The following is a 13,838-nucleotide window of genomic DNA, read 5'->3' as shown; positions in this document are numbered from 1 at the left end:
GCTATTAGATTTTTCTAGCTGTCCATGTTCAGCTGATCATTTCTCAACACACAAAAAAATCTCTACATCCTAGTCTAGCTTCTGAAGTAAAATTGTGAATAGAGATGGGCTCAAGTTTACTGTGACGTACTGACTGAGGATCAAAGTTTGAACTGCATGAATGAACACTGAGGATCCTCTAGTCCAACTGACCTTCATGAAGACTTTTGGTAAAGGACTGTATTATTAAGGGATATACTATTAAGAGCATCTTGAAAAGAAGGCCAAGAACTGAGCAGACCTGAGAGAGAACCATGGCCAGCAGTTACAAGTAAAGCTTGGGCTCCAGGAACACAGTCACATGTGAGGTGCATTTAGTGGCTGGAAAAGAGCCAAACCCAGAATGACAACATGAAGACATTTTATGTTTATTTTGGTGACAAACCATCACTTTCTGTGGGCCAGTCAATTATCTACATGTGCTCAAATTACATCTATGATTCTTCCATAACTACTTTATTACTGAGCCTGTCCCACCCTACATACCCAATTTCACTTACCTTTCGCATGGGTGGATGTGTTAAAATTGCATTTAACAATTACAAAAGCAGCACCTCTCCAAGAATCTTTCCTTGTGTATAGATAACATGTATAGAAGAAGCAGCAGTAATAGATCAAAGACCCTGGTGTACACTTGCTCAAATATTTCATGTTGGCAGCCAAATGTCAGACAAATTTAGTAGGAACTTTCAGATATAGCCAGCCTGGAGGCATTGGTTTGGTAAGACACTAACAGTGAAACTTTAGTTAATCTGATTATGTTTATCTGCATACAAAGGCTAAAGTAGTAGTAAAACATTTCAACAATTTTCTCGGAGTGAAGCAAAGTAAGCATAATGTATTAAATGAATGACGAATTAAATGTACCTATACTCTCATAATTCTGATACTTACCTTTTGAATAACAGTAAGCAAGAAGTTTACATTCAGAAACCATTCTCTGTACAAACTGTGCAACCCCATACCAAATATGCAGCTGAGAAAACTGAGGACAGGCATCTACTTTATGTGAGTGTATGAGTGTGATAGTGCTATGTCTGAATATAAAGTGGGGCGGGTGACAGAAGATATGGAGAATACAAAATACATTAACTTAGTGTAGTCTTGGGCAGCCACAGGGGTAGATGGTTATGTATTAAGATCTGTAAATGATTAATGGGGCAAATCCCTAGGTGATACATACATTTGTAAAACACTGAAGATGAAATGGTGGTGATGGTGGTGGCGGCAGCAGCAGCAGCAGCCGCCGCCTTTTCTGGCTTTACTGCATTGTAATTGTGATCGCTTGCCCATGATGGAGTGTTACTTTCCGATGCCAGATCAGTAGCAGCTTCATCAGTGTTCCCTTCTATCTTTGGAATAGCCACTAACACTTTCTTCATTTTGAGTTCTCTTTTCTCTGGAGCTGCTCTCTTCTGGCCACTTAGAGGTTTGAGAACTACCTACACAATCAAATAAACCAAAAAAAACCAATTTACTGCAACAGTTTAAAAAAAAAAAAAAAGGCAAGCCAAAAAGCAACATCTAGGCATCATAACTGTCAAACTCAGATTATCTTTTATTCCTTTCCAAAATTCAATTGTCACGTTTTAATGTATTATATGACAAAAGAGAATCTCGGTTTACTGTGGCAACTCAATTGTAGATTCTGTAGCAGGGGTTGGAAAATACTACAGTAGAGTTTCCAAAAATGGCACTGCTTGTTTATAGTTTGTATATTGCTACTTTGCATACATATCTCATTAGAAAAAAATATATACATAATGGTGACATTTAGACTTCTGTTCATTTCCTTTTCTTCAATCCTACTAAACCAGTCCACCCTGCTGGCAAATGGAGACAGAAAACACAACTCACAGTGAAATCACTGCCTATAAGAGGCTGTGAATCCAAGACTGACAGATGTGAACAAAGATACCTTCTAGGGAAGAAAAAAAATGTATCTTACTAAAAGCACTAGAACATGGCCTGTAACCCTCAACTTCCATCAGAAGATAGAGAGTGGTAAGCTAAGAAAAATATGGAAAAATGCACACAAGGAATTTTCTGAAGATGGTAAATTAAAGACACAGCGGTAGTGCCCAACTCATGAACTTGGCTTCCAGGGTGGGCCCTGGACTGGTATAGCAGAATGCAAGGAAAGGAAATAAAACAAGTCAGTCTAAATTTCACCTTCTTCATCCTGCTAGACCAGTCCAGATACATGGGAAGTAACCAAGCCTCCTAACACTGCAGTTCAAAAAAGGTCAGGCCTCCTCTGAGAACCTCAGCTCCAAAGTCAGCCTCCTGCTTGGCAATATAATGCTTCACTAAAGAATATATGCAGGACCAAGGAGTTGCCTTACAGATACATTCCACCCAGGATGAAGCTTGAGCCCTCATCAACTTGAGCCCTCATCAAGTGTACTCACAGACCCTCAAGCACAAGATGTCCTTTTCAGCAGATAAACTGAAGAAATAGCTTCCTTCACCCAATGGGTTAGAGACACTCCTTTGTGTGAACCAGTAAAAAAAAAATAAAAAAAGACCAGATCTCTGAAACCAAATCATAGTTACTTGATGCTAAGGTCTACTTTAGGCGTCAGCACCCAAGAAAAAGATCTAGGTGTCAATGTAGAGAATATGCTGAAACTTTCACCCAGTGCATGGTGGCAGAGAAAAAAGCAGCAGGTTGCTAGGAATTATTAGGAAAGGATTGGATTTATTCTTTTTAAATACCGCTTTTTACCCCAGTGCCAAAGCAGTTCGCAATTTATAGATTACATAAAATCAGCCATTATAGTGCAGTTTTACAGATAAACAATAATAGATCAGCCATATCTACTATAGATCAAGTAAACTATTGTTGGAAAAAACAACAACAAATATTATAATGCCTCTTACCCTCTATGGTGTGACCTCAACTTGAGAACTATGTGCAATTCTAGTCACTATCTCAAAACAAACAAACAAACAACCAAAGGTATAGTGGAATTAGAAAGGTTCAAGAAAGGGCAATGAAAACAGGATAGAACTTCCTCTCATATGAGGAAAGGCTAAAGAGGTTAGGGCTCTTCAGCTTGGAAAAGAGAAGGCTGAGCAGGCATATGATAGAGGTCTACAAAATCTTGAGAGGTGTAGAACAGGTAAAACTAAATTGATTTTTTACTCTTTCAAACAGTACAAGGACTAGGGGACACTCAATGAAGTTACATGGTAATACTTTTAAAACAAATAGGAGGAAATATTTTTTTCACTCAACGAATAGTTAAGCTCTGGAACTCATTGCCAGAGGATGTGATTACAGTGGTTAGCATATTTGGATTTTAAAAAGACTTGGATAAGTTCCTGAAGAAAAACCCAAAGTCTGCTATTGAGACAGACATGGGGAAGCCACTGCTTGCCCTGGGATTTTTAGCACGGAATCTTGTTACCATTTGGGATTTTGCCAGGTACTTGTGACCTGGATTGGCCACTGCTGGAAGCAGGATACTGGGCTAGATGGACCACTGGACCCAGTACGGCTATTCTTATGTTCATGACTACCAACCTGAGAGCCTCCAAGTGAAAACGAATCTGGAGGTACCAGTTGAGCCCTTGAGGTCAAGGATGGGATGAGGCAGGCCTTCAGGCTGAAACACAGTCCATGTCGAGTCATTTGTATGTAAAGAATCTTCTGACACCCATCTTCCATTTAGCTGTTTTTGTCCGCTTCTGCTGCACTGCAGAGTGTGCCCTCCTTGTTTTTGGCTTTGCCTCAGAGGGGATGGCAGATCCTCACTGAAACTGGACCACCCCCGAGGTTCTGGCGCTGCCCATCACTGGCTTCCAGGCTCCCTGAAAAATGGCTAAAACTTGCTTCCCTGCTAGACAGAAGACTGCTTCTTGGGGCAGTATCAAGTCGAATCCCTAAAGCAACCATACAACTTTATGTTCCTAGCTGATGACTGGGCCCATGGACACCCCCCCCCCCCCCCACCCCATTCAGGTCCTTCACCACCTTTCTGACCTCATCCCCAAGAGGTAGATGGCCTTGAATAGACGCTTGCTGAGAAGCACCTTGGAGGCCTTTTTTCCCAGAGCTGCAGCCACAAGAGAGTCCTTGCTGTAACCGAACGCCAACAGACAAAAGAACCGGACCAGACTATATATGGCATTTGCCATGAAGTTTTCCCCAAGCAGGCTACCTCAAACCTGTGTGGAAGCTATAGAGTCCACAAAAAGGCATATGCCACAAAGCACCCCCCCACCAACGAACTTGAACTGTCAAGTCGAGGACACATATTTATATGGTACTCAGTCCCTCCCAGTGCATCCCAGGATGCACTGAGTAGAGCCAGGGTGCTGCCATTTTGAAGTGAGCGGACCAGAGTAAATAGGGAGTAGGCCTTTCTCCTGCCTCCAACGCAAGGTATGTAGAGGGGGTCAGGGGATTATACTAGAGTACCAGGTTCAGTGTTCAAATTCTGGGGGAAGTGTGTGTGGGGGGGGGGGGGGGGGGCAGGGATCCACTGGATCACTGGGGATTTTTCTTATGGTTGATGGGGAGGCTTGGGCTTAGGGGGGGCTTGGTGTGCTGCCGAAACTTCTGTCAGTGCCTGAGCCATGAGCGCTCATGCACCAATGGGAAAGTTAGCATGGAACCCCAACAACAGTTTCAGAGCTGTATTAATATGAGCGAGCTCATTAGCATGGGACTTTCAGTCACTGCTTCCGTGCACTGTAAAGCAGTGGCCGAAAGCCTCTGTGCACTGGCTGCACAATAATATTTCATTTAGACAGACTAAATGAAACGCTGCAAGCCCGGTTTCCTTTGAGCATCTCCCCGAGAGAACTTATTTCTGGCTCCCTCCAAAAGTAGAGAAGGACAGTAGGCACCAAAGCAACAAATCCCTAAAAGGACTGGATGGGGTGGCAGAGGGAAGAACCGAGTACCACTGGGTTTAGCACTCTTAGGCTCTGTTGACCAGCTTCTGCCAATCCTAGCCTCAAATCTACGTCCAAAGGGAATCAGTCCCAAAAGATTCTTGATTGCAGTGTCCCATGGGCTTGGCCTGTGCTGCACCGAGAATCTGGGCCTTCGGCCTACAGCCTTCCCAGTTGCTACAGCCAGAGAAATACTGAGGAGCTGAAGGCAGCAACAGTCTCTTATAAGGGGAGTTAAGTCAGCTCTGAGGAGTTCATTTCTGGCCCCAACTGTCAGCAGGTGAATATAACTTACTCATTCTGCATGCTTGACTAGTCCAGACAAGCAGTGAGGGTTCTGCCACAGTCTACTAACTGGAGCCGGTGGTACGAGGCCTGGGCAGAGAAGGGGAAAAAAACCTTCAAGTTCAATTGGGGTTAAGGATCATGGCCTGAAACTCAGGAGCAGCACTGCCCCACAGATAACTCCTTGCCCAGAAACCTGCTGCACCAGACTATACCTATACCATCTGAGACCAGACAATTTCAACCTGAACCAGTCCTTATACCAGAGATGTCACTTGAATAGTTAAGTTTCTCTACCTCCTTCTGCTAGTAGAAATGGGTCACAACCCACAAAGATGGACTGGTCTAGTGGGACATTAAGGAATGCTGTGGGGGTTTTTGTTGCTAGTTTTCAAGAGGGTGTATATATGTATACCTGCATTTCAACAAACTATCAAACATGTATCTTGCAAAGTCACACTGGTTGTCAAGGATCTGCTGCTTTACTAAGGGCCAAAGCCTGGTCAGAAGAAACTATGAACCTACATACCTGAGGCTGAATTTTGAGAGGTGTGGATCTTTCAAGTTTGGATTTGACATTCTCTTTTGGTTTTGATTCTTTGCCAGCGCTAAGAAATTTCATGGTTGCAGCAGCATGTTTGAGTATGCAATCATTGCTGCAGTACACAGAGTCAGGCTGAGCTAGGTTAGAACAACCAGGCCCGATGCACTTTGGAACTCCATGAGATTCAGTGACCTGAAAATTGAAGCACAGCCAATTCAAATTATTAAAACGTGGAGAAAATACAAGAGAACAACTATCTTCTGTGAGGCTCCCACATGGCCTGGTGTAATCCCCTTTAGCATTTTCACCGACATGTTTCTGTCCCCAAGAACAAATTCCAATCAGAGCTGATAAAAAGCTCAATAACCAGGATCCATTCTTATTCATGGAAGACTTCTATAAACCAATATTCAAAAAATTAAAAATGGGTCTTAGTTCATTTCACAAGAGTAGGGGTGAACCAAGAAGACACTTGCAGTCAAATTGGTAGAATACAAATCTTTATTAGGCACCACTGATGGCGTCTTAACACAGACTGCGGTTTTAAGTAGTTCTGGTATTCTATAGTTTTGACCTAGCACAGATTTAGAATATCCGCCCTTGAATGAGTGACCCCTGAGGCAGACAGGTTGTTTCCAGTCAAAACAAGGCCCTGGCCCCTTGTCGGGCCAAACGTATGAGTGGTGCCTAATAAAGATTTGTATTCTACCCATTTGGCTGCACGTGTCTTCTTGGTTCACCCCTACTCCTGGATTTGACTGTTTTGCGTGTAGGTTCGTTCCTTTTCCTTTTTGGTTTTGCTTAGGTCATTTCACACCAAAGCAAGAAAAAAAAGATTGGGAATGGTACACTGTCACACAAGAGGCACTTCAACAGAAAATCATTTCTACAATGTACCTAGATGCCTTGATAATCAAATCAAAATAATAAATGCAAATATTTTTGGTCATTCCTGGTGTGTGTGCGTTTTAGTATTTATATTCCTGCATTTGTGTACCAAACCCTAAAGACCTTATTCATAAGCATCTTCACACAGTCACAAAATAAGGAGAAAACATTTACTTAATAGGGCACTAAATAATGTTGGCATGGCAGATGAGAAGCCTAAACTTTATAGAAGTATCTAGCTTCATTCAGAGTTTGAAAGCAGGAGTTCTTCCAGCTCATGGCAAAACATATGGTTCAGGCATAGACACTAAAGCACAGCAACCCATGCTGAAGTTAACATGGGTCACACACAGGTATTGCAAAGCCCTATTATATTTAATGGGGTGGATTCACCTACCCATGATAAACAGAGTATGGTCCACATTAATATCAAGTCTCAACACATTTTTCTGAGCTAGCTTTATTAAATATCACTATTTTAGAAGTTCACCTGACAACACGAGTTGTTCCAAGGATGTTCACTAAAGCATGGCAAAGAAAAACATTGGGCAGGTCCCATGACCACCCTGCCCCCTCCTCCCCACTTTCACTTGTAATACTGCTGATCATTTTCATCTTGTCAGACAAAGAGGGTTTAATCTGTTTTTATTTCATATTGATTAGGTTTAAGGTTTCTAAATAATTGGCAATATCAAGTTGGACTCAACCACTGAGTTAGAAATAAGTATGACTTCAATACAAAACGTGGCTGTAAATAGTGTGGCTATTGTTATCTCATTTCTGATGGAGGAAAAGCCTCTGTATTCCCGATCCAGGAAACTTTTACTTCTGGTTTTTTCGGGATAGAATCTTCATCGGCTCAAAAACCTCCTTAGGTGCAACTACACCAACAGAAAGGTTGTCTGACGTGGTTGCTCCCAATCTATCTTACCTGCCATGTCTAATTTACCTCAATTTTTGCTTTATGCTGAAACACAGGAGCAAAGTATGGGGTTCCTTTCTTCCCCCAAATCCAGCCCATCGCAGAGCCAAGAAAGCATTCCACTGAGAGCTTTGCTGAGTCTCCTCCCCGTCCCCAAACTGGGTAGCTCTATGATGTTACAGAAGCCACAGAGCAAAGGCTCCTGCATAGAAAACATCCAATGTGCTACAAGACCTTGAGTACGTATGAGCTGCTGAAGGAGTTAACAGTGATGATGTACTGGTAGGGGGGGGGGGGGGAGGGAAGGAGAATGCAATCCTCAGATTTTGGCTAAGAACTGGTAAAACAGCTGCGTGAATGATTGGTGCACTGTGGGAAGAGCTATGCCTTGGGTGAGAGCAGAAGGTGCAGTTGGAGGAAACCAATATTTGACTCCTTCGGTTTTGATGGAGGGCTAGTTGAAAGGTCTTCCAATTTTGAGGTATACAACTTTTCGCTGTACTTTCTACCCCTGATGCAACAGACTACCATCATGCTGTACTCAATTTGGATTGTCTGGTTTCTCTTGATCAGGTTTGCTCTCTCCCTTGTTACATTTTCTTGTCAAAACATAGGGAAAATTCAAAAGACTCAACTGCTAACCAGCAATCCTAGTCAAATAACATTCCAGGCTGCAATTATGCAGGACAAATTAGCAGTCAATAGGAAATTGGAGAACTTCTCTAGACATCTGAATTTGCAATCCCTAAACTTCCTGCAAACAGTGACATCACCTTCCAGGCAAATAGCTACCTCCTCTCTCAATACTATTTACTATTTCCCTATTGGGAAAGGAAGGGTTGGTTAGTAGGAGGGACAACCAAAGCAAAGACTCATCTTGTAGTAGTTTGGCTGCATCTGAACGGCTAGAGAAGAAGTTAAACAGACAAAACTGGTATTGTTTGGGTATCATTGCAGTGTTTGTATGTCTGGAACTAGAATTTGTTGTTTTGGGAGGACAGGTTACTTTATTTCCAGATGTGTGCAAGACCACCCAAGACCAGAGGATGCAATTCCTAGGCAAGCAAAAAAAGATCCACACGGTTGGAGCTAAATTTGTACTAAATTTCCCTATAAATATCTCATTAGGTTGGAGTAGAATGTATACTATTTCCTTCTTTTTTAAATGTTATTTAACAGATTTGATACTTGCATGCATTGCCTTTAATTGTTAAAAAAGGATGTGTATATGGACCCATATTTTCTTTATTCATTCATTTTTAAACTATTTTTCACTTTTGTTTTATGATAGGATTGGTGAATATGTATTTGAAATAGCATTCCTCCAATTTTTTTTTAAATTGCTGTGGGTTTAAAGTATTTTCAGCATTTATTTTATTAGGATTTATTTACCGCCTATTTGAAGGAATTCACGCAAGGTGTACAGTAAGAATAGATCAAACATGAGCAATAGGCAATTACAGCAGCAAAAATATTCAAACAGCATTCTGTGTATGTTTCCAAGTCAACATCGGCACGAATGATGTTTTCAGCGAGAACTTAGCATTATTAATCGGGGAAAGTTTTGTTTCAGGTAAGAGCACCAGTTTTTAAAATACATTTTTAAATCAGGATTTGTTTTACTTTCAAGTTTGTTTTTATGGCTGTTTAAAGTTTAAAATTTGGCATTTGGGGTTTTTAAGGTGATTAGAACATGTTAGCTGTGAGTAGTTTATTTCTGCACCATTTTAGCCTATGTAGCCTAAGTAAGGACCCAGTCTGCCATTTTTTTTAAAGCAACAGGGCTCCCTTGGTTTGAAGTCAGTTTGTATGCTTATGTTTATATATATATATATATATATATATATATATATATATATATATATATATATATATATATATATATATATATATATATTAATTATGGTTTCTTTTACTGCAGTATTAGAAAGGCTCTGTTCCCTATATGAAGTGGTGCACTTTGCAAGATAAACACATATTCACCTTCCCTGTTATTTTATTATGTGTTCTTAAATTCTTTTAGTTCTTATTGGTTGATTTTTGTTTTTATAGATGAATATATGATGATACTCACAAATAAGTGAATTGCCCCTGATGCAAGCGCTATGGTCACCAAAACATGTGGGGCTAAAATATAACTTCTGTTGAAGTCTAGATAATTCACACCTGGTACCACCTTTTCATTTTGATAAATTTTAATAAGACATCATCATTTGAGCCTTTTGGAACTGCTGCACTGCTTCTCGTTTTTCTCTGCACTGATTTTGCAGTTGGCAATTGCTTCTCCTTTCATTGTGAGTTTTCTATTCCTTCCTTCCTTCCCCTAAAATAGCGTATTTTCCTGGATCCCTTTTTGTGAGCTAATTAAAATCATTATGAGAGGGGCCTTTTGGGGATCCTGAAGTTTTTCAGGTGTGTTAATGTTTGCTAGATTCTAGCCAGTGATTTTTCTGTCTGGTTTTCTTGATGCACTTACTTGATACACAAATAATAATAGATTTTAAGTAAGAAATTCTACCAAATGAGATTTGCAGCTCCAAAGTATCCCTAGTTGAACAGATGCTACTGGAAAACTCATCTGCAGAAAAAGGTCTTTCAAAGATACATGTTCAATAGCTTCAAACAGGAGCCAAGAGGGCCCTAAAAACCAAATCAAAATCGTATTACATAGTAACATAGTAGATGACGGCAGAAAAAGACCTGCACGGTCCATCTAGTCTGCCCACGATAAACTCATATGTGTATACCTTACCTTGATTTGTACCTGTCTTTTTCAGGGCACAGACCGTATAAGTCTGTCCAGCAGTATTTCCCGCCTCCCAACCACCAGTCCCGCCTCCCATCACCGGCTCTGGCACAGACCCCGTATAAGTCTGCCCTCCCCTATCCTAGCCTCTCAACCACCAACCCCTCTTCCCCCCGCCACCCAATTTCAGCTAAGCTTCTGTGGATCCATTCCTTCTGCACAGGATTCCTTTATGCCTATCCCACGCATGTTTGAATTCCATTACCGTTTTCATCTCCACCACCTCCCGCGGGAGGGCATTCCAAGCATTCACCACCCTCTCTGTGAAGAAATACTTCCTGACATCTTTCCTGAGTCTGCCCCCCTTCAATCTCATTTCATGTCCTCTCGTTCTACCGCCTTCCCATCTCCGGAAAAGATTCGTTTGCGGATTAATACCTTTCAAATATTTGAACGTCTGTATCATATCACCCCTGTTCCTCCTTTCCTCCAGAGTATGCATGTTCAGGTCAGCAAGTCTCTCTTCATACGTCTTGGAACGCAACTCCCATACCATCCTCGTAGCTTTTCTTTGCACCGCTTCCATTTTTTTAAAACATCCTTCGCAAGGTACGGCCTCCAAAACTGAACACAATACTCCAGGTGGGGCCTCACCAACGTCTTATACAGGGGCATTAAAACCTCCTTTCTTCTGCTGGTCACACCTCTCTCTATACAGCCTAGCAACCTTCTCGCTACGGCCACCGCCTTGTCGCACTGTTTCATCACCTTCAGGTCCTCAGATACGATACTATCACCCCAAGATCCCTCTCCCCGTCCGTGTCTATCAGGCTCTCCCCACCTAACACATACGCCTCCCTTGGATTTCTACTCCCTAAGTGCATCACTTTGCATTTCTTCGCATTGAATTTTAATTGCCAAATGTTAGACCATTCTTCCAGCTTCTTCAGATCTTTTTTCATGTTTTCCACTCCCTCCGGGGTGTCCACTCTGTTGCAAATCTTGGTATCATCCGCAAAAAGGCAAACTTTACCTTGTAACCCTTCGGCAATGTCACTCACAAATATATTGAACAGAATGGGCCCCAGCACCGATCCCTGAGGCACTCCACTACTCACCTTTCCCTCCTCCGAGCGAACTCCATATTTACCACCACCCTCTGGCGTCTGCCCGTCAACCAGTTCCTGATCCAGTTCACCACTTCGGGTCCTATCTTCAGCCCTTCTAGTTTATTCAAGAGCCTCCTGTGGGGAACCGTGTCAAAAGCCTTGCTGAAATCTAAGTAGATGACGTCCATAGCACGTCCTTGATTTAATTCTCCTGTCACCCAGTCAAAGAATTCAATGAGATTCGTTTGGCACGATTTCCCTTTGGTGAAACCATGTTGTCTCGGATCTTGCAACTTATTGGCTTCCAGGAAATTCACTATCCTTTCCTTCAGCATGACTTCCATTACTTTTCCAATAACCGAAGTGAGGCTTACCGGCCTGTAGTTTCCAGCTTCTTCCCTATCACCACTTTTGTGAAGAGGGACCACCTCCGCCGTTCTCCAATCCCTCGGAACCTCTCCCATCTCCAAGGATTTATTAAACAAATCTTTAAGAGGACCCGCCAGAACCTCTCTGAGCTCCCTCAGTATTCTGGGGTGGATCCCGTCCGGCCCCATGGCTTTGTCCACGTTTAGCTTTCCAAGTTGTTCATACACACTCTCTTCTGTGAACAGTGCTCTATCCACTTCATTCTCAGGTGTACTTTTGCCAGTCCCTCTCGGTCCTTCCCCAGGATTTTCTTCAGTGAAAACAGAACAAAAGTATCTATTTAGCAAATTGGCTTTTTCTTCATCATTTTCTACATACCATTTTGCTGTATCTTTTAGTCTCACAATCCCCTTTTTAGTCTTTCTCCTTTCAATAATATACCTGAAGAAGTTTTTGTCTCCCCTCCGTATATTTCTAGCCATTTGTTCTTCCGCTTGCGCCTTCGCCAGACGTACCTCTCTCTTGGCTTCTTTCAGTTTCATCCGGTATTCCTCCCCGTGTTCCTCTACTTGAGATTTTTTTGTATTTCTGGAATGCTAACTCTTTAGCCTTTATTTTCTCAGCCACTTGCTTTGAAAACCATATCGGTTTCCTTTTTCTCTTGCTTTTATTTACTCTCCTTACATAAAGGTCTGTGGCCCTGTTTATTACTTCTTTCAGCTTGGACCACTGTCCTTCCACGTGTTGTGCGTTCTCGCAGCCCATCAGCTCCTTCCTCAGGTATTCCCCCATTTTGTTAAAGTCAGTTCGCTTGAAGTCCAGGACTTTGAGTTTAGAGTGGCCGCTAACCACGAGCCGTTATATCAAAACAAACCGTTTGATGGTCACTGCTTCCCAGGTGCGCAGCCACTCGGACATTTGACACACTATCTCCATTCGTGAGCACCAGATCCAGCGTCGCTCCCTCCCTTATGGGTTCCGTCACCATTTGTCTGAGCAGAGCACTTTGGAAAGCATCCACACTCTCTACTTCTTTCCGATTTCGCAGAAGGAACCTTCCAATCTACATCCGGCAGATTAAAATCTCCCAACAACAGCACCTCTCTTTTCTTCCCCAACTTTTGAATATCAGCGATCAGATCTTTATCCAGTTCCTCCAATTGTGTCAGGGGTCTGTAGACAACATCCACGTGGACCAAGGTTCTATCCTCTCTTTTTAAGGTGATCCATATCGCTTCTTCCTTTCCCCACTTCCCTGTCATTTCAGTTGCTGCGATATCATTTCTCACATACAGAGCTACTCCTCCACCTTTACGTCCCTCTCTATCCTTCCTAAAAAGATTATAGCCTGGTATGTTTACATCCCATTCATGGGAACCATTGAGCCATGTCTCTGTGACTGCAACTATGTCCAAGTCAGTCTCCAACATCTGGGCTTGAAGGTCATGAATTTTATTGCTTAGACTGTGAGCATTTGTGGTCATTGCTTTCCAACTACATTTCCTAGTATGTGTTTTGGGTTTAGTGATTTGTGAGTGTCTTTTCTCTTTGGGTACCTTCTCCTCTTTTTGTTCCCTCTTCCTTGCTTTTTCTTCCGCTTCAATTTTAGTTTCCTTTTTAAGTCTTGAAGACAAGGCTGTCGGTGAAAATAAACCGAGCTCACAAACATACTTAGGATCGCAATTTGCCACCTGGCTCAAACCTTCCAAAACCTGAGTTACTCTGGTCATGGCCCTCCATCTCTCCAGATCCACCTTGTCCCTTTATCTGTCAATCATCCAGATCTGGATTATTATTATTATTTATTGCATTTGTATCCCACATTCCCCCACCTATTTGCAGGCTCAATGTGGCTTACATAGATTTGTTGACATTGTCATATCAGGATATTAGATACAGTTAGTCATGTGTAGCGATCAAGGAAGAGAAGAGGGAAGAAGGAAGGGAGTGATTAGGATGGTTATAGAAGGTGGGATTTCATCATTGAGTGGGTTGGTGAAGTGACTTAGTGAGGTTATCGGTTCTCATTGT

General features: G+C 42.1%; 1 protein-coding gene across 5 annotated transcripts in view; it reads right to left on the bottom strand.

Moving 5' to 3' along the window:
• Nucleotides 1-13,838, bottom strand: part of DIDO1 (death inducer-obliterator 1) — a 366,889-nt gene that overhangs the window by 176,049 nt on the left and 177,002 nt on the right. For all 5 annotated transcript variants that reach the window (XM_030213636.1, XM_030213635.1, XM_030213637.1 and 2 more), the window contains 2 exons: nucleotides 5,759-5,965; nucleotides 1,223-1,481 (listed from right to left, as the gene is read on the bottom strand). In XM_030213636.1, coding sequence (XP_030069496.1) covers nucleotides 1,223-1,481; nucleotides 5,759-5,965 — 466 coding nt within the window. The remainder of the gene's footprint in view (nucleotides 1-1,222; nucleotides 1,482-5,758; nucleotides 5,966-13,838) is intronic.

Source organism: Microcaecilia unicolor, chromosome 8, assembly GCF_901765095.1.
Source record: "Microcaecilia unicolor chromosome 8, aMicUni1.1, whole genome shotgun sequence".
In the NCBI taxonomy this organism is placed as follows: Eukaryota; Metazoa; Chordata; class Amphibia; order Gymnophiona; family Siphonopidae; genus Microcaecilia; species Microcaecilia unicolor.
The sequence above is the reverse complement of the archived record's forward strand: the minus strand, read 5'-3'. Positions and strand labels throughout refer to the sequence as shown.